Below are 27,851 nucleotides of genomic sequence, written 5' to 3' on the forward strand. Positions count from 1 at the left end.
AAACCTACTGGGTCGGATGAGTACATCGTGTTTTTTTAAATTGAGACATTATTAGTGAAGATGTAAGTTAGGCAGCTCTAGAATGTTTAAATACTTCACAAAACTTGCATTCTATTAACCGCACTTTTATCACTCTCATTCCAAAAGTTCAAGCTGCAGTTAAGGTAATAGATTTCTGACCTATTCGTCTCTGTAATGTTTTGTATAAAATTGTGACTAAGGTCTTGGCTAATAGACTAGAGTATATCATCCCAAGCATTATCTCTAAACACCAAAATTTCTTTTCTCTCGGGGAGATTGATTACAAATAATAAATTAGTTACTTATGAAAGATTCCATACAATGAACTCTTCATTGAAAGGCAAGGATAGGTACATTGCATCGTAATTAAATATGAACAAAACAAATGATAGGGTGTAGTGGGAACTCCTTAAATATATGATGTGAAAAATGAGATTTGATGCTACTTGGCTCAATGTTATCATGAAGAGTATCACATCTATCGGTCATTTTATTCTAATAAATGCTAAACCTCACGGCTAGATTGTACCCATAAGGGGTATTAGACAAAGTAATCCATTGTCACCTTACCTCTTTATCATTTGTGTTAAAGCCTTAAGTTGGGTGCTACCAAATTTTGAACAACAAGAACTTATTTCTGGAGTATTTATAGCCAATGACACCCTCACAATAAATCATCTCTTCTTTGTAGATGATAACTTTCTATTATGTAAAGCAAACCCTATAGAATGGCCAAGGACTCATTACTTGCTTGATATGTACGAAAATACATTTGGTCAAAAGTTGAATATAGATAAATCATCTATATTTTGCTTGCTACTATTGGTATAACAACTAGTATGAGTTTGGATAAATATCTGAGACTACCCCATCTTATTAGAAAGCCTAGGATGCAATGGTTTCAACATATCAAAAGTCAAGTATGGGATAGAGTTCATAATTGGAGTATCACGTTATTATCACAAACTGGTAAAGAGTTGTTGATCAAAGCTAATTTATAAGTCATAGGAGCTTACAATATGAGTGTTTTTCTTTATCCAAATTTCAAACACAAAGTCTAGCCACCATCGTCCACACCAGAGCTGAAGGTAAGTGTGACGCCCCCAAATTCCGTTTGGGATCAGACGGACATTTGAAGCGTCGAGACATGTAACACAAGGTTACCTGCCCCCGTTCATGACATATAAGATGTAATGTTCCTAACATGCATATAACATTATGCAATATTCGCAGCGGATAATTTTTTTCTTTAGCAATACTATGCACCAAATTGAAAATATCCCAAATGCTTAAAACATACTTCATACATAAAGACCCATTGAGTAGATCACAACACTAGTCCAAAATGATTATGATCAAAAAAATACTAAAGATGCAACTCCATTGTACAAGTAGTAATTTACGTTAACTACTATATTAACATTAACGTCGCACCGTCGCTTAGTCAACTGTGTCTAGTTGATCAGCTCCTGATTCTCCTTCAGGTCCTGTAACAAGATCTACCATTCGGGGGGAATGGTAGTTGGGACTACCAAAGTGAGATTTGATTACAAATCTCAGTAAGTTAACAAAAAAAACTTCCACACAAGCTAATGATGCATGCATGACAGTAAAAGCATAAATGCATAATCAAATTTATAAGTAATTAAATCATAACTTGGCGTACAACATAGCATAATTGACATAACTTAAATTGAAACATGAACTGAACTTGACTTGACATGAACTTAATCTGAAACTTGACCTAACATGAAAAATACATACTCCACAGTTGTTGTGGCTCCATGCATTCTACGTGTAAATACATACTCCACAGTTGTTGTGGCCCCATGTATTCTACACAAACTTGACTTAACATGAAAAATACATACTCCACAGTTGTTGTGGCCCCATGTATTCTATGCAAACTTGACTTAACATGAAAAATACATACTCCACAGTTGTTGCGGCCCCATGTATTCTACGTGTAAATACATACTCCACAGTTGTTGTGGCCCCATGTATTCTACGGAAACTTATTCTTTAACTGCTTAAATACATACTCCACAGTTGTTGTGGCCCCATGTATTCTACGTGACACAATTGCTGTGTCTCACGTAGTGTATGCGTCACAATTGCTGTGACCCCATACATAAGTAATCAAGATGAAACGTGACTGGAATAAGAAATGACTGAAGCCCTGACGTAACATAACGTGACTTGAATATAACTTGAAATACATGACCAACTTGAGATAGAAATATTTCGTAACATTGCATAACATATAATAGACAACATATTTAACATGACATATTTGCAACAGTGAATATTACATGACTTGACATATATGTAATAGATGGCATACTTAGCATGACGTACTTGTAAGGTACAGTAATACATGACAGAATATATTATGTAACAGATAAAAATTGACGACAGAATAAATTCTGTATAATAGACAATTACGTGATAACTTGGCATGGCATGACATATATGATAACATACATACATACACTGTAGTTCCTTTACTTAGCACACATACACAATAGACTGCTAGTAAGTTAAAAGCTAACTTACCTCGATCTTCGCGTTTCTTATAAAACTTCAAATGCGACCACGAGGAACTATAATTAGTGATTCTAAAAATTAGAACTAAATCACTAATAATTTGAAATATGGAAAATACTAACTTAAAGAGTAAAATTTTCATTTTACTCTCTACATGTGGGAAAATGACCGTTTTACCCATAACTTAAGGATTTTGCATACTAACTCCAAAAGTTTCCAAAATTTACATTTCTCATGTAAATTTTGTCCTAAACTTAAATGTCAACTCAGAAAAATTTAAAACCAAAACACAACTATGAAGAACACACTATGGCTGAAACATCCATAGGCCATTTCCCTTGATTTTTGTTGCAATTCCTTCCAACTTCAAAACTCATGCTTAAACCAAAATTTTGTAACAAACATCTTCCAATCCTAAGTTCAAAACCATACTTAAAACATCCATTTAGAAAAAGCTAATAATTAACACCAAACTTTTTTGTAAAAAGATCCAAGCACTTGAATCACAAGTTTTGAGCTTAAATCAAAACATCTCAAAGAATTTCAAAAATCAAATCTTACTTCTAACATATTCATAATATCATCCTAACATCAACCATACTTTAAATCATCAAACTAAAGTCACCAAAATCACAAAATAACATTTGGAGTTTTTAGTTTTACACTTAGTCCAAAAACAGAAACTTTTTCCTCAACTAGTTTTGATAAATCTCTTGATCTATGACTTATAAATATATGATCTTCAAACCAAACCATTACATGGTTTAAAAAGATGTTCTAAAACATATATAAGCTTCTAATTCAAGATCACATGGTTAGAAATTAACCAAAACATAAATTTAGCCAAGAATATCCACACTTTGGCTTATCTGAATATCTCTTTACATAAAATTTTATATCTTTGAAACTAACATCAAATATCTTCAAAATAATAATATAAAATGTATATAAGATGTTTATGATCCTCCAATAAAATTATCAAAGTCATTAGAATAGGTTTAGACCACCAAAGAGTTAAACTTTCTCAAAACAAAAACTGTTTTTCCTCTTCCAGTTTCTAAGTTTCTAAATCTAAGAAAATCTTTCATCAAAACCTTTAATCATGCAAAAATCCTCAACCAATAGTTATATATACATGTTAACAATACTCCATAAAAATTTCAGACCAATATCTATCCATTAGCTTGGTCAAAAACTCCAAACTATAACATATTCTCCAGTTTATCTCCCAGAATGACTTTTCTATAGTTTACACAATATTTGACTGACCAAATGATCTTCAAATGGGGCAAATAAGATATCCATGTAAACTAGACTAAAAAAGGAACAACTTATATGAAGGAGACTTTATGATAAAACACTTACAACAGCTTCGAAATGAGCGTGCAAAAGACCTCCTAAAAGCTGTCTGAGAGAGAGTGTTTGATATTCTTTCAATGGAAAGTGTAAATGAAGATAATTTCGTGGGGAGAGGTGGCTGGAGATACTTATGGATGAGATATGGAAGAGATGAGGCTGGAGTTAAGAGTTGAGTGTAGTTTTCTCCTACCCAAAATATCTATAAAAGATTATCTCATAATATTCTATCCAATAGTATCTACAAAAAATCAACTTAAGATATTTTTTATCTAATAATATCTATAAAAATCAACTCAAAATATTTTTACCCAATAATATTCATGAAAATTACCTCAAGATATTTCTTTTTATCCAATAATATCTACAGTTTTGAACAGACGTTTTGACCGAAAATATGAAAAAATGTTATTGCGCCATAAGATTTTAAATAACCATCCGAGTCTAATGGCATAAACCATAATACATTTTGACACTTCTAACTATCTCCAATAATCAAAAACACACTTCTGATACCATAGTAAATAATAACACTAACTATGTAGTTAGACAAAAACCTATACGATTAATGGATTCGTGAAAACTTATGGGGTTTTCACGAGGTTCCTAAAGTTAATAGAAATTTCACAATTGAATTTCTAGCGGGCTGTTACAGTAAGTCTCTCTGTAAATCCGGCCACCACCATCCGCACCGATGTTGTAGGTAAGTCTCTTTATTGTCATTATTCACTCTCTCATCCATAAAATCCTTGTTTTGGCCACCACTGTCGATATCGGCATCATATAGAGTTCTTTATTTGAATAAGATGTTCGATGAGCTCCAATCTCACTCCTTTTCTCTCATGGTTTGACTTGGAGTCGCTGGAGTCATAAGAATAAACTTTGCCCCATGCCACAAAGTCTCCGGCCAAACTCCACAACATATTCATCTTCTATATGAAAGGAAAAAATAATTATTTTACACGCACAAAAGGGTGCAAACAAATTTCTTGTCGTTTCATGGAAAAGAATCATATTTACACTCACATTATCCTAACCCAACAAAACCATGGATTTATTGGACTAGATTCAAGCAATGCTTGTCTCTAACACATACCCTTCCTAGTGTTTTTTTCCCTTTGATTTTTAAGAATTTATTTAGCAGAATTTTTATAAGGACAATTGAGATGTTTAATGTGAGCTCTATTGAACGCACCATGTGGTTGTACTTTTTCATGGAAGCTTTGGCAACAAGATTGTTTTTGTTGTTGGGAAGTCTCTCGTTTGCCTTCTGGTATAACTTGTGTTAGTTTTTTTTCTTTTTTACCATTCCACAATTTTTTTTCCTAATATATTGCTCTGTTTTTGCCCATTTTTTCTTAACATATCATTATTGTATACAACTTAAGCTTTCATCATTTTATTCTGCTTTTAAAGTTTTCTTCTTCTTTCATTTTCATATTTTCGTATGATTTTGTGGGTAAAAAATGTTGTTCTAACTTTCTTTCCTGGGTGAGTATGTAATATGCTTCTATCTTTAGTTTTGATTAATTCGTTTTAGCTATAATGGAACTATCTAAATTATTTATGATATGAAACTTGAACTTACTTAAGAGGGTGCTGGAGAATGAAGGTTTTACGAATCTTTAGAATTGTTTTTGGGTTATTTCCTAAATGTTGGAAGTATTAAATGTGTTAGCTATATTGTTTTCTTCTTTTCCATAATTCTGTAATACAATTATGCATTTATATAATTCTAACCATATCGAACCCATTCTAATTTCATAATCTATGGTGATAATTACATAATTGTTTTTGTTATTGCTCAATAGGCTACAGTAATTTTTGTTTTTAGTTGAGTTAAGTATGGACAATCTTAGTTCTCCTATGCTAAATCCAAAAATTGTGGCCCACGAAAATCACCACCACAAGCCAACCCTGACCTCCACGCCTAACTCTCTCCCCCATCCTCTGGACTAAAATCCATTACTATGTAGCTCCACCCTCGACATTGTACACCACAAGTTGCTCTCCTGACATCGCCGAAATAAAACAAATGTTGCACTACACCTCATCATTCATTACAAGTCAGTAAATTTTATTTTTGCATACATATATATATATATATATATATTTCAAAATTTTTTGAGAAATATTTATTAATTGATATGAACTTGCATTATCCAAAAAGAATCTTGAACCTGAAATTTTCATGTTTTAAAAATTGCCATGTACCTTTGCTTTCACAATTAATTATTGCATAACCTATTAAAAAAACAACTCAACCATTTTTTTAATATCACATATACTTAGATGTGAAGTGTTTTTTTAATATAAATATTTTTTATTTTATTAATGCGGTAAATAGACTTGGGTGTCTCTCATTTGGATAATGAGGGTGATATTACGGAGAGTGATAGTAGAAATGATGAGTATGAAATCGTGGAAGAACAAAAAATTAGAATGTGTTTTGATTAAGAAGAAGTAGTAAGATCATACTATATAATATATACAAAATATGAGGGGTTTGAGATGGCTAAGAGAAGTTTTAGGACTGAGAATAATGGAAAATTAAAATACTTCACTCTTGTATGTGTGCGAGAAGGAATATCAAGAAGCACATTTTCTAATATTATTAAACCTAGACCAATGGAGAAATTCGGGTATAAGGTTAGGATTAATGCGACTCTATGTGTTGATGGTGTTGTGAAAAACAATGACAATAAATTGAAAAAGAAATATGGAACGAGAAAAGCAATCGCACATGACACAAGGTTTTCATGGTTCGGTAAATTGCCTACGTCCACGGGAGCTGCAGAGGATTTTATTATTGAGGAATATCACACTACAATGATGGATTATTTACTATATGTCCACAGTGTTTCTACAGTACCATATGACATAATAATCATATATATAGTCAAACGGCAGAAAAAACCCTAGAGCTGTGTAAAATGCATGTTCACTCGAGCGGCGTGTTGAGCGTGCGTTGAGCGAAATTCCTTCCCGCATCCGCTTGAGCTCACTATCGAGCTGACATCGAGCGTTCAACTCTGCTTGACTTCGCTTGAGCGGCCAATGCCTCTGCTCGAGCGAAACTTCCTTCCGCATCCACTCGAGCTCACTGTCGAGCTAACATTGAGCGTTCGAATTTGTCTGACTTCGCTCGAGCGGCCAATGGTGTGGACCAGACTCCACAGTACTCAACATTCTCCCACTTGGAGACTGGTACACTCGCTATGTCGCCATTTTCTTCAAACATGATATCCTCCACCTCTGCAACTCACTGCCCCTGTCTTCATGCTAGAAGACCAACTGAAGTTGTGCACAACTGAAGTTTCTCAAGTATAACACCCTTTGTCAACATATCAGCAAGGTTCTTGCTTCCACAAATCTTCTCAAGTAATAACTGTCCGTCATCTAACAATGATCATATGAAGTGATACCTGATCTGAATGTGCTTAGTCCTGGAATAAAATGTTGGATTCTTGGTAAGGAATATGACACTCTGACTATCACTATAGAGAGTGCCTTTCTGATTCTTTTTACCCAATTCCTCCAAGAAGCCCTGTAGCCATATCATCTCCTTTGCAGCCTCTGACACTGCAATATACTCAGCTTCTGTAGTAGACAAAGAAACTATTTTCTGTAAATTAGAACCGCATGACACTACAGTACCACCAAGTGTATAAACAAAGCCCGTGGTACTCTTTTTGCTATCAATATCTCTAACTAGATCAGCATCAACATAGCCCTGCACCTCCAAGCTCTCTCCAAAGAAACACAAATAGGTTTCTGAGGAGCCCTTTAGGTACCTCAAAATCCATTTCACTGCTTCCCAATGTTGCTTTCCTGGGTTACTCATGTATCTACTCATAACTCCCACTGCATGGGCAATATCCGGTCTATAGCATACATAAATGAACCAATAGCTGAAGCATAAGGAACCTTACTCATGTAATCTTGTTGCTCCTCTGATTCAGGTGATTGATTCTTGCTGAGTCTGAAGTGACTGCCCAAGGGTGTGCCAACTGGTTTGGCCTTGTACATATTGAACCTGCTAAGTACTTTTTTCACATACTCAGCCTGTGAGAGTCTCAACGTACCTCTGACTCTATCTTTGACAATTCTCATGCCAATGATTTGCTTTGCAGCTCCCAAATCCTTCATTGCAAAGTGCTCTGACATCTGCTTCTTCAAATTATTGATCTCATCAATATTAGCCCCTGCAATAAGCATGTCATCCACATACAACAGTAGAATAATATAAGAATTGTCAAAGTGCCTGACATAGCAACAGTGATTTACCTAACATCTAATGTACCCTACACTGTGCATGAAGTTATCAAATTTCTTGTACCACTGTCTAGGAACTTGCTTCAGGCCATACAAGCTCTTCTTCAATCTGCAAACTGAACCTTCCTTTCCCTATACCACAAACCCCTCAGGCTGGTGCATGTAGATGTCTTCTTTAAGGTCTCCATGAAGAAAAGCTGTCTTCACATCTTTGCTCAAGAAATAAATCTTCAGTAGCAACCATAGCCAGTACCATCTTAATGGTTGTGATCTTCACCACAGGAGAAAAGATCTCAGAGTAATCAATACCCTGCTTCTGCTGAAAGCCTTTTACAACAAGTCTGGCCTTGTACCTTTTACTGCCATCATGCTCAGTTTTCACCCGGTACACTCACTTGTTGTGTAATGTCTTCTTCCCTGATGGAAGTTCTGTCAACTCCCATGTCTGATTCCCTAACAGGGAATCCATCTCATCTTTCATGGCCACTAGCTCCCACTTGCTAGAATTTTCATCTTACAAGATTTCTTTGTAACTCTGTGGTTCTCCACCATTTGTCAACAGAATATAATTCAAAGTAGGTGAGAAATGTTGTGGAGGACGTATAGTCCTAACTGACCTGCGAACTGCAACTGTAAGGGTGGACGGTTCTGAAACTGCCTGCAGAATAATAGAAATGGGTGCACTGGACCCACTCTCCATGTCACTCCCATCTCTACACTGCACTGTGACATCTGGTAGGTCATCCAATCTTACAAACTCGAATTCCTAGGGAGCTACTACAGAAGTTGTACTAGACTTATCCTTGTACATAATTTTCTCATTGAAAATCACATTCCTGCTTCTTATGATTTTCTGACCCTGATCATCCCAGAAATGATAGCCAAATGCCTCGTCTCCATAGCCAATGAAATAGCATTTTTTTGACTTAGCCTCAAGTTTACTACGAGTATCAGAATCAATAAGCACATAAGAAAGATAACCAAAAGTTTTAAAGTGAGAAAATTTGACCTCTTTCCCGCTCCAAACCTCCTCAAGTAGTCCACAATCTAGTAGAACTGATGACCCTCTGTTTATCAAGTAAACGGCAATGCTGACTGCATCTACCCAGAAAGTAGGTGGTAGGCCAGCGTGCAACCTCATACTTCTAGTACGCTCATTAATGATTCTGTTCATACGCTCAGCAACTCCATTTTGCTTTGGTGTCCCAGGAATGGTCTTCTCCATTCTGATACCCAGAACTGCACAATACTCCTTGAACCTACCATCGACATACTCACCACTATTGTCAGACCTCAAACATTTCAGTTTCAAGCCTGTCTCTGTCTCAACCATGGCTTTCCAAATTTTGAACACATTAAATACATCAGATTTATGTTTCAAAAAATAAACTCATACCTTCCTACTATGGTCATCAATGAACGTGACATAATAGCGAGAACCTCCAAGAGATGCCACTGGGGAAGAACCCCACACATCTGTGTGCACAAGATCCAGTCTACCTGTCTTAGGCGTCCTGCCACTTTTCAAGAAGCTGACATTTTTTTGTTTCCCCATAACACAACTCTCACACATACTGAGATCAACTGACTTCAATTCTGGTATCTTGCCTCTAGACAAGTTCTTTCATACCCTTCTGACTCATATGACCAAGCCTGCAATGCCACAAATCTGTTGTGCTCTCTGCAACGGTAGTAGCAATAGTGTCAATCAAACTAGTAGTCATATATAGTGTACCAGTTTTCTTACCCCGAGCCGGTACCAATGCCCCTTTTGTGACCTTCCAGGTGCTATCTGAGAACACCACTGAATGACCACACTCATCTAGCTGCCCAACAGAAATGAGGTTCTTCTTCAACTCAGGAATGTGCCTGACCTTTTGCAAGGTCCATTTGTTCTTGCCAGGGAGTGCAATATCAATGTCTCACATTCCCACTACGTTCAAAGCCTTTCCATCAGCCAAATACACCTTCCCAAAATCGCCTGCAGCATAGTTCCGCATTAGCTCCCGGTAGGAAGATGTATGAAAGGAAGCCCCTGAATCCAGTATCCAGTCATCAACTGAACTATGAACTGCAAGCAATAGTGCATCCTATACTTCTTCAGTTACCACATTAGCACTATCATTCTCGGTCTTCTTAAGGTTTTTGCAGTTCTTTTTTATGTGGCCAGCTTTGCCACAATTCCAGCAAGTTGCATGTTGACCAGGCTTCGACTTGCTCTTGCCCCTGTACTTTGATTTTGATCTTCCTCTGTTTGAGTTCTTGTCTTGTGATCTCCCTCGAGAATCAATATTTAGAGCTGAACTCAAACCCAAGGTCTCGCCTAAATCTTTCCTGTGCACCTCCTCAGCCAAAATCAAATCACGAATATCATCATATTTTAATTTAGATTTACCAGCAGAATTACTAACAGCCATTCTCATGGCTTCCCAACTATTTGGCAGTGAAGCCAATAGTATCAGTGCACGTATCTCATCATCATTCAATTTCAACAGACGACAATTGATTTGTGATAGTATTAAAATCATTCAGATGTTGTGCAACAGACGTACCATCTGCCATCTTCAAATTGAATAACTTTTTCATCAAATGTACTTTATTATTTGTTGACGGCTTTTCATACATACCTGACAAAGCCGCCATGAGATCTGCAGTCGTCTTCTCCTTGATGACGTTGTGTGCAATGGATCTCGACAGGGTTAATCGAATAACCCCCAGAACCTGTTGATCCAACAGGTTCCAATTAGCATCACCCATCTTTTTCGGTTGCTTTCCCAATAGTGGAAGATGAAGTTTCTTCCCATACAGGTAGTCCTCTATCTACATCCTCCAATATCCAAAATCTGTGCCATCAAACTTCTCGATCCCCGATGCCTTTAATTCATCTCCAGCCATCATTTTTTCTCAGATCCGAACCTTGGCTCTTGATACCAATTGTTGTGAAAAATGATGACAATAAATTGAAAAAGAAATATGGAACGAGAAAAGCAATCACACACGACACAAGATTTACGTGGTTCGGCAACTTGTTTACATCCACGGGAGCTGCATAGGATTTTATTATTGAGGAATATCACACTACAATGATGGATCTTTCACTGTACGTCCACAGTGTTTCTACAGTACGACCATATGACATAATAATCATATATATAGTCAAACGGCGGAAAAAACCCTAGAGCTGTGTAAAATGCATGTTCGCTCGAGCTGCGTGTCGAGCGCGGGTCGAGCGAACTTCCTTCTCGCATCCGCTTGAGCTCACCGTCGAGCTGACATCGAGCGTTCAGCTCTGCCTGACTTCACTCGAGCGACCAATGCCTCTGCTCGAGCGGTGTGGACCAGACTCCACAGTACTCAACAAATGGAAGGTTTATTTTGTCATGCATTGTGCTTGAACACACTCATTCTTTAAGTCTTGGTAAATCGAGGTTTTTTTTATGCCACAAAAAGTTAGATTTATCACATAAAGAGGAAACTTGAAGTAAATGACATGGCCAGAATACGCGTGTGAAAAAACTTAAAATCTCTTGTTGTTGATGCAAGGGGTTATGAGAATCTATCTTTCGGAGAAAGAGATTACCGTAATTACCTTCGTGAGGCAAGGCTACTTCGGCTTGGGTAGGAAGATGCGGAAGCACTCCATTACTATTTTAGTAAAATGCAAAAAAGGAACGAGGAGTTTTATTATGTGATGGATGTTGATAATGAAAACCTATTGAGAAATGTATTTTGGGCGGATGCTAGAAGTATGATTGCTTACGAATGTTTTGGAGACATAATAATATTTGATACTACATATTTGACGAATGCATACAAGATGTCATTGCTCCTTTTGTGGGAGGAAATAATCACGGTCAGTCTATTTTACTCGAATGTGGGCTGATATCAAGCGAGGATTCAGAGACTTTTAAATGGTTGTTTGAAGCTTGGTTAGATTGTATGAATGACCGATCTCCAAATGAAATAATCACTAATCAAGATAAGGTAATGCAAAATGCAATTGCAAGGGTCTTTCCAACATCCAAGCACATATTCTGTTTGTGGCATATTATGATAAAATTGTCAAAAAAAACTTGGGGCATGCTTTGAGTATGAAGCTATCAAGAGTTGTTTACAAAAGTGTGTATGACTTTTTAACTTATGATGAATTTGAGGAGCATTGACAGTCACTACTCACAAATTATGACCTCTGTGATACTGTATGGTTGACTTGGCTATATTTTGAGAGGCATCTCTTGATACTAGCCTTATTAAAACCACTTTTTGAGCCGGTATGTCTACAACGCAATGAAGTGAAAGTATGAATGGTTTTTTTTTTTTAATGGATATGTAAATTCTAAAACAACTTTAAAAGAATTTGTTGAGCAATATGATAATGTCTAAAGATGAAAGGTTGAGAATGAGGCTGCTGCTGATTTTAGTTCATTCAACACTCTATTTCCATGTAGTAGCCATTATTCCATTGAGAGATAGCTACAAGAAGTATACACCAACACAAAACTCAAAGAAGTTCAGGATGAGGTTCAATGATTTTTATACTGTTGTGCTGATTAGATTAGCTTGAAAGATGGAATATATACTTATCATGTGGCCGATGAGGTGAAAATCATTGATGGATTCAAAAAAAGGCAAATTTTTGGATTACGTTTAATGAGGATAAGTTTGAATTAAAATGTACTTGTCTATTGTTTGAATTCAAAGGGATAGTATGTAAACATGCTCTTCGTGTCTTGACTTACTTAAACAAAGATAAATTGCCCTCAAAATATATCCTTGATCGTTGGAGAAAAGATTTATGATGAAGATATACACTTGTAAAATGCAGTTACCATGAGTTTGGTAAAAGTTTTGAGGCACAACGATATAATAGGTTGGTTCATAAATTTTAAGAGATAGCATCAGCCGTATCAAGTAGCGAGAACAGTTATAATAAGTTGATGTGTCATTTAGAACATATAAGTTGTCCTGTCACAATTTGTGATGGCAGGACAACTTCTAATTATTCTCCTAGTGCTTCTATAGAGGTAATAGTGATAAGGTACTAAGTCCGATCAAGGTAAAAAATAAAGGGAGACCACCATCAAAGAGAATAAAGTCTACGTTGGAAGAATCAAGAGAAAGACTAAAAACTCGAAGTAGTGAACAAAATAAGGCTACTAACGTGCTTTGGTGTATTGGTTAAATCATATGTATACCACTGTTTTTGCATTTGTCTCTAACATAATTTCATAAAGGGTTATCAGAAATCTGTTCAATTATCTGAATATGAGATCCTAACTCATCTCTCACCTGATTTTAGTGCTCCATCGATTGCATTATCAAGTATGATAGTATTATTTATTTTTTCCACAATATATTTTAGTGTTTCTATTTTAATATGTGCATATATCATTGTTTTTACATTTACTTCTAACATTTATTTATCATGGGTAATTAGACATCTATTCAATTATATGAACATGAGATCCGAACTCATCTTCCACTTGATTTTAGTGCTCCATCGATTGCACAATCAAAGATAATGGCATTTTTTTATTTTTTTCGACATATATTTTAGTGTTTCTATTTTAACATGTTCTTTATATTTTGTGTTTTTATATATACAACCTCATACAATTTTGCTTATAAATGAGGGCACTCTCTATCTTCCTATTAGGCAAGATGTAGATATAGATATTTGTGAGCATTTTTAAATATATTCTTTGTATTTATTTTTTAGCCAGATAAAAATGAAGTTAACGTGATGTTGATATCTAATTACATTTGATGCATATTTAGAATTTAATGATATTGTTATCCTCATTAATTATTGAAGTAGAAGACTTTGTATTTTGTGATCATTTTGAGACTTTGTTGTCGTTTGACAATGTGAGACTTGGAGTATGGCAATTGAATTCTACATGGTTGTGATGGAGGGGAGGAGCTATTATTTTGTGCAAGTTGTAAATACTGTGAAATTGGTGTATCATGTTGAAAAAATGTATATTTGTACAAGATGTAATACTAATTTAATAGAATCTGTCATTTTTTTTGTACATGTATTTTTTGGCTCTCACTTGTAATGTTATTGAATGGTTGCAACCATGTTTAATGATTTGGTTCTAATAATCAGTCAAGTTCTTTTTGACATGTTTTTGGCTTTACTGTTTTTTATAGCTTATTATTAAAACTATTGAATGGTTGTAAATATTATTTATCAATTTTAATGGTTTTAAGCATCTTTCTAGTGTGTGTAATTGGTGTACTGGTGAGAAATGGATGTTGTGGTAGCCAAATACAATTCCTAACATGTGAAAATGGACAATTATTTCTTGAGGGAATAGATGTTTGTTGCATGGTTAATCATCATTCACACACTAAGATGCATTTTCAAAAAGTTGGATGCACTTATATGGAGACAAATAGCATACTTCAGAAATTAAAATCAAAATACTTTATAAGCATATGTTGTTGAGATTTTATTCAATATAAGTCAAGTAACTTACCATCAAAATACTTCTTACCCTCACAACAGCACAATCCAAATTGTGAACAACACAGCTCAAAATATAGCCTACCCAATTTATAGCACACAATTCAAGATAACATCAATGTACATTTGTTTGTAATAAATTTACAATGATTTGTCAAAAGTATAAATAAGGAAAAAATCCATGACACACAAAGTGCTACTCTATATCTATTGCTTTTAGTTATTTTTCTTTTAATTTGTACCTCACATTAGATTGGCTTGATATCTATTGCCTACTTCATGCTTTTTTGCTTGCTGTTGTTGCGGCTACTGAGGCTTCATGGGAGAAGCTTTTGCGGGTCGTTTTCTATTTGCAATTAGCTTTTGCGGGTCGTTAACATTATATTGATAAAAGAAAGTAAACAACAACAAATATTGATAAAGGAATAGACGCAAAGAAGGCACCAAACTTCCCTTAAAGAACAAAAAGGTTACACAATTTTAGATGAATGATGCATAAAACCAAGATTGTAGGTAATTGGTAAGGAAACTCACGGTGGAAGTAGAAACAAACCAAATATGGAGAAGAAGATCATGAAAGTAGTTGAAATTTGCACCACCCTTCTGCTTCCTATGTGAGTCAGTTCGAGAAGGCCAACATTTTCACTATAACATTATCCCAACAAGTAGAGTTGTAATGGAGCCTAGTCAAATAGAGTATTGAATGTTCAAGCTATGCTCATTTATTTTTTATCCATATATAAACCCAAGTTTGAACTTATCATTGAATTAAATTTTGTATTCCCGATGGGTTTACTTTTTTGAACAACCTCAAACTTGTTCAAGAGTTGCTTGATTAACATATTATTTTCTTAAATGAAGTAAATTTCATTACTAAAACCCTATAGATTCTCATAATCCAAATTAACAATTAATTACTTAATTATGTGGAGATTAATAACAGTTTGGAAATTATCTTTTGGTAGCCAATCGTGTGTTGCTTGATTTAATATTAACTATCAATTCATATGTGAAACTCGTGAAGATTTGCGGAACAATTCAACTCACCTTATATAGCATAATAGATATACAAAAACATTGTATGAAAGTGATTTTACAATGTATCATAATCTTACAAATTTGGTTCTATGATAAGTAGTTAGACATATAAGACAAGCACAATCCTCGACCCAACGGGACCTGAGTGGTCCATAGAATGATCAAACCATTCTAGGGCTTGAGGTTTCTCACAATGGAGCATACTTAACTACTAGGCTAAACTACTATCCCAATAATTGTTTTGCTAAACATTTATAGGAATAGTTGACATTCATGCTAAGTGAAGACACAAAATAGACTAGTATATTGATCATAAAGTGTTGGTTTCTTACACAGATGCAGTGGTACCAACAGCAGAACCAAAGATCCCTTCAAGCAGCATGCCAACACCCTACATTGGATGATATAAGCCTTAATTTTATATTCTAAATAGTAAAGCATATCAGTATTCATTCATCTTTTGTTAAAAGCAATCATATATATATATATTTACATAACTGAGAGAGAGGTGTGACAGCCCATGACTGTACCTAATGGCCAATACTTTGACTGAGAATGTGTGTCGAAGGGGGTGTAGCAACTGAAAGACATGTTGTTACAAAAAAATGTTCCAGTTGACTGCTAAAAGTTTAATGAACACTTCATCAAGGAAAAGAGACCAATGAATTAAATTAAACTTATAGGTTCTACATCAATGTGGAATGTTTCAATATTTACATTAGCCACGTTTGTGGAAATCTAGTACAAAAGGGTAAGTCAATCAATTGTTTATAATGGGCTGATACAAGACATAATGATGAATTTTTCAAAAGATTCTAAATTGGAATTTTTTTTTTGGAATAGCAAATGAACCTATGGATGTAGTGAGTGCTGCCCCTATCATTCCAAAGACATGGCTTGCTCTGAATATCGAAGTACTCCACTGAAATGGGTATGGAATTTCAATCCTAGAATGCCAAAAAAGAAGTCAAAACAAATTATGTACAGAGGGACCCATAATGCAATAGGGAATAGAGAACCCCATCACCTGAACATACCATGGAGCAGATTGTATGAGGAAGGAATGATTTGTGCAGTAACTCATTTTAGTCTGTTCTGTTACATTGTTGTAAGCACCAGCCATTGTGAGGATAGCTGCAAAAGCCCAGATGATACCAATGAGAGCAGAGAGACTTACCTATGATGCCAGTGTGGACGGTGGTGGCTAGATGGGTTTGAAATTTTTGGGGGTAGATGAGGTGAGCTTTTGTGCGGTGAGAATATGAAATTCTAGATTTGGTGCTTCACAACTTTAATCCCTTGTAGGAGATATAAAAAGAAAAAAGAAGAATAGATTTTTAATACCATGCAGGCTGTTATGTAAACTGATATGGTATATCATTTTCCTAATAAAATATGCAGGGTCCGTTCTTAGACTGACCTCATAGAAGAAATTTCCATTCTTAATTTTTTATTTTTGAGAAAATGTCCGTTCGTTTCTTCTAAAAAAAAAAAAAAAAAGGTATTTATGTAACCCCACTGGTCGGGTGGGTAGTGACGTGCACACGATGATCGGGACATAGAGAAGCCCAGAGCTCATTACAGGGCCTCGTTACGTTCTCAAACCCATAATTCGGTCTTATTTTCAGACCACTACTTGAACATGAGCTGACGCCATTGCGGCCCACCGAACATGGCACCCTCTGCATAGAACTTGACAGGAGGGAAGTCGAGCTAGTATAAAGCCACGGAACGCTTCCTTTCTCCTCTAGTCCTCTTTATCTACCCCTGGTCTTCGTTGTCTTCGTTTGCAAGAAAAGGAAATGGCGGATTCGTCGTCATCTTCAGCTGCGTCAACAGCAGTGGCAAGTTCCGATTCAGAGAGAGAAGAACTGTTGGATCGAATGCTGACTCGTTTGGCTCTCTGTGACGACTCTAAACTCCAATCCTTGCTCTCCAAGCTTCTCCCTCTTACCATTTCCTCCCTCTCCTCTCAATCCCCTGCCGTCCGCAACAAGGTTTATAGTCTCTCTCTATACTGGTTATACAATCTATGCTGTCGGGAATTTCTGCTGGTGTTGATAGATCATAGTATGATTTAACTTTTGGGGATTTTTTTTTTCTCTTTTATGATTCTTACTCTTGGGATTCTGGAGGATGCTGCTTGAATTTATTTTTTTGTTTTCTTTCTTCAAAATTTTTATTCATCTGCTATTGCCACGAATTTCCCTTTTGGCGACCTTAACCATTTCAATGGATATTGAGGTTATATATCTGTAATAGTTCAGTTCATTGAATTTCAGTTCATTGAACCTTACTGGATAGGTGATGCAAATGCTATTCATTATCCGGTATGAAGTGTACTGACTTTACAAATCAAACTCCAATGGGTGGGACGAGAGAGAGCACAGAACATATGATAATAGCACTTACTCCACTTTCATAATACAAATTCATTGGACTTTGGATGCTTTTTTATTGGCAACCATAATGTGCTTTTAGCATGTAAACTGGGATTACTTTATTAACTTGTTTAGAAGGTCTGGGTTTGGGATAAGATGGAAGGGATAGGTTATGATCATTTATGGCTTGATTTGTAGATGCTGGTTAATGTTTATCCTACTAAGTTATTCAGTAGCTGAAGCATTTGAAGGTGATCTTGTATCGCCTCTTTTATTTTTTCTTGTTCTGAAAATTATCTGCGGGATGTTGACTATTCTGTTTTTTTTATTTTTTTTATTTTTATCGGTGGATGTTGACTATACTGTTGAGGGAGACTCTTTTGATTCAGAAATGAAACTGGTGGTATTGTGACGATTCACAACTGGTGCTTGCCAATTGTACCATACTGTTTTGTGGTTGTGGTGCTGTTACTGATGATTAAGAATTATTAGGCTGTTGTGCCATATTTGAAGTTGTTCTAGACTTAAGGGAGAACTTGAGTGGGAGTGACCTAGTCTCTGGTGGCCTGATGAATGCTGTAACTTTGCTTGTGAATTGGGTATTGAAGAGGATGCTTGACTAATCACCTATTTGGGTTTGCCACTGGGTACTTCCTTCAAAGGCTATTGGTAGTTATGGAGATGGAGAGATGCTAAGCGATATGGAAAAGGTTATGTTTGCTTAAAGGCTGTAGGCCCACTTTCACCAACGGTGCCTTATCTGGTCTATTTACTTCTATCCTATCTTTCTTGATATTTTCAGTCATACTGCTAGCAGATTGAAGAAGTTGTGACATTTTTAATGTAGCTAGGTAAGTATTGAGTTGAGATTCCACTTAAGGGGATTTTTTTGACCGGTAAACAAATTTTATTGAAGATAATAGGCAATGCCTAAGTACTTATAAAATAAAATAAAATAATAGGCAATGCCCAAATACACGGTACATATACAAGAGCATCACTTATGCACGATTATCTAGTGATACAAGAAATTCATGAAAGTTCATGCAATTGGAATTGATTACAATCGACCAATGGAGTCAAGTGTTAAAAAGAATTTCTAAGGTTTTCCATTGATGCTTATAGGATCTTCAAAACTTCTTTCGTTTGCCTGCCTCCAAAGACATCACCATAGGCATATTGAAATCATCTTTCAGATTGCTGCAATATGTGTGTTGCCATGAAGGCCTATCCAATTTGCTAGAAAATCGACCACCCTTCATGGCATCACCCAAGCTAGCTCCACTCTAGAAAAGAAGACATTCCACTTTAAGGATCATAATACAACTTGTTTTCCTTTGAAATTTGGGGGCTTAGGGGTTGGAAACTCGATCATTTTCAACTAAGCATTGTTAGGGAAGTGGTTATGTTGCTCTGGTGGGGGAGGGGATTATCTTTAGCGATGAGTTTGGTGTGAAGTAGGGGGATAATTTGGTTCACACACCTCGACGAGGCATTGCTGATGTAATTTGGGGAATAGAATTGGGTGTGGCTGGGAGAGTTTTGCTGATTTTTTGACATCTTGGTAGTGCATGATATGACATGATATCATATTCGTTCTAGGAATGATGTGTGTAGGAAGTGGCACATTGATTCTTTTTCCTTGTCCTGTTCATTATTTGTTGGAGGATGGGAGTGTGTCACACATTGTTTGGGAGTGAAATTTCAGTCGGGAAACTCAAATTTGCGTGTGCTTTTCTTGTTTTGAAACTAGAATCTGTTCATGCACTATTTGGTCCAATTTTTTTTTTTTTTTCTTTTCACTTTTCCTAAGGGGATGGGCGAAGATAAAAAGGTTTAAAGACTAAATTTAAATGGTGGATTTGCCCTTGTTCTATAATTTTTGTCGTAAAATAATTAAATGGTAGATTTGATGTATGCACTTATAATGCTTAGATTGTTTAATACTTCTCTGTTTCCTTGGAAGAGTGTTTGGCATATGGTAGGCCCCTAGAAAGTTGTTTTCTTTTCTTAGATAGTTGCATTTAATAGAGTTTTGATTACGGATCATCTCATTGAAAGGAGGTCACTCTAAATTTTTTTCTTTGTTCATGAAGTGGAGGATAGTAGATTATTGTTGATACATAAGCCTATTGGAAAAGAGTGGTTATTGATGGTATTTACTTTATTTTTTGGTTTTATTGGGGTTTGTTTGTGAATGTTGTTTGGAAAGGGATGCTTGGAAACGTTATAAGTAGTTTTATTTGGAATGCTGTTCTGCTTCAGATTAAGGGATTTTTTTCTTTTTTAATCGGTAAGCAAGATTTTATTGGTCAAAAGAATAGGCAAGAGCCCAAGTATACGGGACATTTGCAAGAGGAACGCTAAGAGTTCTAGTTTGGAGATACAACAAATTCATGAAAAGACATGCCATGAAAATCAATTACAATTGACCAATGGAGTAAAGTATTGAAAAATAGTTTTCTAAGCTCATCCGTTGACCGCACTCGATCTTCAAAACTTCTTTCATTCCTTTGCACAGTCAATTCAGATAACAATATGTTAAAGGGATTATAGCAAGAGAAAGGAATAACTGGGCATTCAAAGCTTCCTACGAATGGCCTAAAATCCGTTTTCCACAATCATTGGATGATTTATGACTAATGATCTTCATTTAGATCTTTTTTATTTTTAATTTTTAATATCTTTAAGTTTTAGGCAATAGTCATTAGGAGAACCTCTTATGTACATCTTGCTAAGTGAAGCTTCTTTTTGATTTTAAATATTATTACTTGTAGGAAGGGATGGGAAGGGAAGGGAGGGAGGGGAGGAGAGGGTCCGTATTCCTCTCTCTAGATGGTTGACCTGGGAATTCATTAGCTGGGGGGTTGGTTAAGGGATTGTCAATTCAGATAACAATATGTTTGCTACACATGCAACATTTATGTCTGCCAAGGTGTTCTGTCTGTTTTTTTGAATGCATTATTTTCTCTTTCCATATATGTAGTATAAGAATGTAACCTCTTGGTCTACACATGCAACAAATCTGAGATGGTGCCCATTGGAGGGGTACAACACCTCAGACAGTTGGCGAATACTTTGGGGTGTAAGATTACCGCACTCCCCATGTCATATCTTGGTCTATTGTTGGGGGCAGCCTCGAGAGCGGCCTCGGTGTGGGATACATTGATTGAGAAGGTAGAACGCCGTCTTGCAGGTTGGAAGAGAATGTACCTGTCAAAAGGAGGTAGGACTACCCTGATAAAGAGCACACTATCTAACCTACCGACTTACTACTTGTCCTTGTTCCCCATTCCTGCTAGTGTGGCGCTTCGGATTGAGAAACTTCAGCGGGATTTCTTGTGGGGTGCTATAGGTGAGGAATTTAAATTCCACCTAGTCAGGTGGAAGAAGGTATGTAGCCCTCTCTCTAGTGGTGGTTTGGGCATCAGAAATTTGAGAATCTTTAATCAGGTGTTACTTGGAAAATGGTTGTGGAGATTTCATAAAGAACCAGAGGCTCTATAGAAGTTGGTGATTGAGAGCAAATATGAGGGTTTATGGGGGGGTTGGTGTACCAATGAAGTGAGAGGGGCATATGGAGTGGGGTTGTGGAAACATATTAGAAGAGGGTGGGGGGTTTTCTCCCGGCACTTAAGATTCTGTCTTGGAGAAGGGACCAGAATCAAATTCTGGCAAGATTCTTGGAGTGGTCTTGATGCACTAAAGGAACTATTTCCTGAACTCTTCAGGGTCATAGTTGCTAAGAATGCTTCAGTGGCAAATGTCATGGTGATAACAGGGGGACACATTCAGTGGAACATCACTTTTAGTTGGGCGGCAAATGATTGGGAAATGGACAGCTATGCAGCCTTTTTTAGTATGTTGTACTCTTTCAAACCGAATAACCAGCATACCGACTTATTGTGGTGGATACCTACAGGTAAAGGAGTATTCTCGGTCCGCTTGTACTATAAATCCCTTTCACATGAGCTCCTTGTTTAGTTCCCTTGGAAAAGGATTTGGAGACACAAGGCGCCCCTCAAAGCAGCTTTTTTTGTGTGGGCCGCTTCCCTGGGCAAGATCCTCACAACGGACAATTTGAGGAAACGGAGGGTGATTATCACAGATTGGTATTGTATGTGTAGGAATGGGGGTGAATCGGTGGACCATCTTCTACTGCATTGTGACGTGGCTAGATGGTTATGGAACGAGGTATTTAGTAGACTGGAGTTGGGATGGGTTATGCCCGAGACAGTAGTGGCGGTTTTGGCTAGCTGGACAGATTTACGAGGCAATCAACGGATCAAGGCTGTATGGAAGATGATTCCTATATGCATCATGTGGTGCGTGTGGCAGGAGCGCAATGATCGGATCTTCGAGGACAAAGAGAGATCGAGGGAGGAACTAATAGCTTTCTGTTTTAGAACTCTTTGTACTTGGGCCACAACTGGAATTTTTAATGGACAAGATTTCCATGACAGCCTTGTATCTATAATCCCTACGTAGCTAGGGCATACTTTTGTACTTCATATGGCTTTTGCCTATTCTTTCATTAATACACTTTGATTACTTATAAAAAAAAAAGAATGTAACCTCTGGTATTTTAATTAATAGTTTCCAAATTAATAGCTAGGAGGATTTGGGATGGGGTAATTGAGAAAGTTGAGAAAATATTGTTGGGTTGGAAGCAGCTTTACTTATCAAAAGAGGGGACGTTAACTCTTAACAAAAGCACCCTTTCCAATCTTCCCACATATTATCTTTCTTTATTTCCATTTCCGGTGGGAGTGGCTAATCGGATTGAAAAATTATTTAGAGCTTTTTTATGGGTTGGTTTAGGGGAGGAGAATAAATTTCATCTTGTGAATTGGAATAGGGTGATTTGTCCGTTAGTGAATGGTGGCTTGGGGGTGAGAGATTTGAATCTTTTTAATAAGGCATTATTGGGGAAGTGTTTGTGGAGGTATCATAAGGAAGGAGATGCTTTATGGAGAGAGGTGATTGACTGGAAATATGGGTGTGAGTGGGGGAGATGGCATTCTAAGGAGGGTAGGGGGTCTTATGGTGTTTGCCTTTGGAAATATATTAGAAAGGGGTGGAACATTTTTGAAAAACATATCAAGTTTGAAGTTGGAGTTGGTGATAGAATCCGGTTCTGGTTTGATGAGTGGTGTAGTGAGAGACCTCTTAATGCTGTTTTTCCTGTAGTTTTCATTTTGGTTGGTAATCAGCAGGTTGCTGTTTCAGAGGTGTTGTGTCATGTCGATGGGGCTGTACATTGGAATGTTATTTTCACAAGAAATGCACAAGATTGGGAACTTGATGAGATTGTAGGTTTTTTGTATTCTGTAAAGATAGATGCAAATGGGAGATATCGGTTGCTGTGGAAACACTCGGGGGGCAATAAATTTTCTGTGAAGTCATTTTATAAGGTGTTGTCTGCTCAACGGCATGTTTTTTTCCCTTGGAAGAGCATTTGGAAGTTTTGTGTGCCGTCTAAAGTTGCCTTTTTTACTTGGACTGTTGCACTAGGGAAGATTTTGACGATTGATAATCTGAGAAAGCGTGGTATGATTATTATGGAATGGTGTTTCATGTGTAAAAAGGATGGTGAATCGATTGATCATCTTTTTCTTCATTGTGAGGTGGCTAGGGAGTTATGGATTGGTATCCTTGGTAGAGTAGGGCTGAGTTGGGTTATGCCTAAGAGGATGGTGGAGGTTTTAGCCTGCTGGAACAGAAAGCATAATAGCTTTCATTTGGATGCGGCTTGGAGGATGATACCATTGTGCTTACTGTGGTGTGTATGGACAGAAAGGAATGACAGATGTTTTAACAACTGGGAAAGAGCAGCGGGGGATATCTGGAATTTCTTTGTGTCTTCTCTTTTTCAGTGGTTTTCTGCTTTTGTATTAAGGGGAGAGAGTGTTCATGAGTTTTTGTGTTCTTTTCAGCTTTCTAGAATGTAATTAGGTGTCTCATCTTTTATACTTCCTGTGTACATGGGCTCCGCCTAGTTTCATTCGTTTCAATAAAGTTTATTACTTATAAAAGAAAATTACATGTTTTTTTTGCGTTGTTATAGGTGCTTGAGATCTTGAGTCATGTGAACAAGAGAGTGAAACATCAGCTTGAGATTGGTTTGCCATTGTTAGAGTTATGGAAATTATATTCAGAAGCCGATGCTGCTCCAATGGTTAGGAATTTTTGCATTGTGTATATTGAAATGGCATTTGAACGTGTACATGGAAAGGTATGTTTTCTTTCTTTGGTATTAATCTTTCCTGGGAAATCATGTATTTTATTTGGTTTGGAATAACATCTTGATGTTGGAGTAATTTTGGAGTTAAGGATGGTGCTTGATGCTTGTGTAATAGGAAAAGGTAGATTTGGTTCCTCTGCTTGTGGTGAACATTTCAAAGCTTCCTCATCAGCACCAAGAGATTATCCTGAGAATTGCTACCAAGGTATATTTCAGGTTTGCCGTACTTTAGAAATAACTTGGTGCTTCAGGCTTGCTGTACTTAAGAAATAAATTGGTACTTTGTTATCTTTAGTTAAAGTTACTGTTTAGCTGTGATACTATGAAGCATTAGGAAGACTTAAGCTGTGTTGCCTATTTCATCTTTCTCCTGCTTCTTAGTCCTTAACAATGTACTTTTTCAAAATTTATGATGCTTGTACATATGCACCTTTCTGAGCACCGTTCAGGATGAGATCTCTCTGCTTTTTGGATTAGTGGTGGCCACTGCTAGTCAGGCTTAACTTTGGCTACTGCTATCCCAACATATAAATGAGTCTGTCCATTGAGAGTCTGCCTGATCAAATCTCTCCTATCAATTCCCCTCCAAGCATTGGTTTTTTGGTTGTTTCCTTCGCTATTTTTTTTTCTCTTTCCATTTGTGGGATCCATCGGAAATTCTAGCCTTTCTCACCATTGACCTTTAGCTTAAATGGTTTTTCATCCCTTCTATAAGAGTAGGATTGAGAGTGAATATATTTGTAACTTACCAATTTAAACAAGAAATCAATTATCCTTGCATTTTTTTCCTCAAAATACTAAACATCAAGCATAAGGTATTGCACTCCAGAAATCACCCACTGATATCTATTGAAGGGGCCTCTCCACTAATAGCTCTTCAATCAGCTTGTTGCAGATTAAGAATGAGTTTTTCATTGTAAAAAAGACCAAAAACAGTTTTACCGAGCTGATTACTGCAAAGTGCTTCCTGTGACTGGTCCCAACTTCATTTTGATTGAAACATATTGAGAATAATGAAAAGGATTCTTGCCATTGGTTCTGACTGCAATTGACAGTAAGACAGGACATATTCAATTATTGGGAAATTGACAAAAAATAGTTTTTTTCTTCTTTCTTAAATTCTATGGCATCCATTTTATAACTGGGTTTTTTTCCTTTGAGTTATGGCAGCTCACAACTATGGATTGTTGCTTGATTTCAGGTGATTGGTGAATGTCACTCAACTCACATTGATGATGAAGTTGCTGCAAAGTATAGATTGATAAACGATTCTCAGGATAGGGAGATGTTCATTGAATTTAGCTTTCATACAATTTTGTATCAATCACCATCTACAAGGTCTGAAATCTGTCTAGTTTGGAGTACCTTATAATTACTGGACATGTCATTTGTAGTGTCATAATTTAATTTGGGTACTCATGTTTCTTTTCAGCGGAGGGTGCCCAACTGGACTTTCGATTGCTCAAGCCAATCGTGTTGCTGGGAAACATCAACTGAAAAACGATATTCTCTTAACGAGGAAGGTGAGTTTATCATGGGTAAAAGATGATTATATTATGAAATAGGCGTTTTGTCCTATTTGTGATGGTACAATCCTAACAGGTGAACTTGCTCTGGAAAAAATGTATTAGTATCTTAATTGCCATGAGTGAGTAAATGAGTTGGGAGGTAATTTTGTTCAAGCTTTCTAAGTGTGCGTGCCTCTCTGTGTGTGTGCGCATGTGCCCACAAGTGTGTGGGTCTCACACGTCCATTATACCAAGTTACACCGTGTAATAACTTGCAATAAGATCTATATATTTGCTCCAAACCCATTGTTGGAACAATAGCCTGTTACTTATCCAACATGTGTACTAAATAGCAAATGGTGTCATTCCAGATATCTATCTAATCAATGAATTGGTTTTCATAAAAACTAAACTTAGGTTTTTAAAACATATGATAAAAAATTCTTGATCTTTGGTTGACTTTATGTAAGCATGAGGGTTGTATGTAAAATCCAAAAATAGGCTTGTTAAAATATGGTTTTTCAAATTGTGGGGGTTGGCTGGTGAACTATGGATTTGGCTAAGACAGAATATAGTTACAATTGGTTCTGACTTTCTAATTTGTTAATTCCAAATTATTGCATACATGTTTTTGTAAGAGAGAAAAACACAATTACTGTTTTTTTAACTGTGTATTTACCAATTTAGGTTCACAGTTGGAACGGATTGTACTATAGGATTGGTTTGGAACAATAATGAATATGTTCATCTTTTAAATACACCTCATCTTGGCTGCTTTCTGTTGAGCTAGTTTTCAACAGCATCATCCGGTCCTTTCTTGCACATAACTGTATGCATACATGAATGTGTGCATATTTAATGGCCGGTCTCTAGAATTTTATCATGACCTATATTATTTCTATTGTGTTCTGCAAGCAGTTGGGGATCTTGAATGTTGTTGAAGCTATGGAGTTGGCCCCTGAGCTTGCTTATCCTTTATACATGGCTGCTTGTGCAGATTGGTATTTAACAGTTACCCTCCTATTTTATTATAGTTTATTAAAATATCCTTTTGTTTTCTGTATTTTTTTATATATTCAATTATGTGCTCTTTTCTGATTGACGAATTCAAGGCAGGAGCCCGTTATTAAGAGAGGGGAAGAGCTTTTAAAGAAGAAGGGTTCTGTTGCTAATTTAGATGATCCAAATCTGATAAATAGACTGTTTTTACTATTTAATGGTATGCAATTTATGGTCTATCTTTTTAAATTGAATTTGATGTGAGGAATTTGTTATAATTTGATTGACTAATGTTCTTTTCTCTCATTGAGTTCATTTGTATCGCTCATATCTTTCCCACTATGAATCCCTTATCCCTATAAAAATAATTTTTTTACAATTTATTAGTATGCGATTCATAATCTGTCTTTTTTAATCGAATTTGATGTGATATGTTTTATAAGTTGATCAGCTAACGTGGGGAGGATTTGGGGATAAGGTCAAGTCCCATCTTGTTAGCTAGGATATGGTATGCTAACCAATTTCTTGTGGTCGATTGGGGATTCGAAACTTGAGGATATTTAATAAGGCTCTCTTTGAGAAGTGCTTTTGGTGAGACAACAAAGAAGGGGAGGCATTGTGGAGGGCTATTGTTGATTCAGGGCATGGGAGTCCTTTTTTTTTTTTTTGGGGGGGGGGGGGGGGGGGGTGCTCCAACGAAGTTTAGGATGTGCATGGTGTGAGTTTGTGGAAAAATATAAGAGCTTATTGGGGGAATTTTGCTAGACATTTCAGATTTGTGGTTGGTGATGGCTCCAAAATTAGATTTTGGCATGACATTTGGTGTGGAGATAGGCCTCTCAAGGGTACATTTCCAGCACTTTCTTGGATTGCGCTTGAACAGGTTGCTTTGGTGTCTGTTCTACATGATAGTCCCAGTGGCTTTATGCAGCGGAATGTTAGTTTTCAGAGAGCTACTTAGGATTACGAGGGGTGCAATTACAGATTTTTTAAGCTTGCTTTTGAATAGG

The 27,851-nt window shown here is 36.5% G+C and overlaps 1 protein-coding gene and 1 long non-coding RNA gene across 3 annotated transcripts in view; one reads left to right on the top strand and one right to left on the bottom strand.

The window, feature by feature from the left end:
* Window positions 1-15,724: 15,724 nt before the first annotated feature.
* Window positions 15,725-17,389, bottom strand: LOC122291740. The gene is made up of 2 exons (XR_006236747.1): window positions 16,747-17,389; window positions 15,725-16,656 (listed from the first exon to the last, which is right to left on the bottom strand). It is a non-coding gene; the product is annotated as an uncharacterized LOC122291740 (long non-coding RNA).
* Window positions 17,390-17,403: 14 nt separating this feature from the next.
* LOC122291736 (proteasome adapter and scaffold protein ECM29) overlaps window positions 17,404-27,851 on the top strand; it is a 68,799-nt gene continuing 58,351 nt past the window's right edge. The window contains exons 1-7 of one of the 2 annotated variants that reach the window (XM_043099666.1): window positions 17,404-17,706; window positions 24,158-24,325; window positions 24,450-24,539; window positions 25,536-25,672; window positions 25,767-25,857; window positions 26,761-26,843; window positions 26,955-27,061. In XM_043099666.1, the coding sequence (XP_042955600.1) occupies window positions 17,512-17,706; window positions 24,158-24,325; window positions 24,450-24,539; window positions 25,536-25,672; window positions 25,767-25,857; window positions 26,761-26,843; window positions 26,955-27,061 (871 nt within the window). In that variant the 5' untranslated portion in view covers window positions 17,404-17,511. The remainder of the gene's footprint in view (window positions 17,707-24,157; window positions 24,326-24,449; window positions 24,540-25,535; window positions 25,673-25,766; window positions 25,858-26,760; window positions 26,844-26,954; window positions 27,062-27,851) is intronic. The other variant, XM_043099665.1, reaches the window with a different exon arrangement.

The sequence above is a fragment of the Carya illinoinensis genome, chromosome 13, assembly GCF_018687715.1.
Source record: "Carya illinoinensis cultivar Pawnee chromosome 13, C.illinoinensisPawnee_v1, whole genome shotgun sequence".
Taxonomy (NCBI): domain Eukaryota; kingdom Viridiplantae; phylum Streptophyta; class Magnoliopsida; order Fagales; family Juglandaceae; genus Carya; species Carya illinoinensis.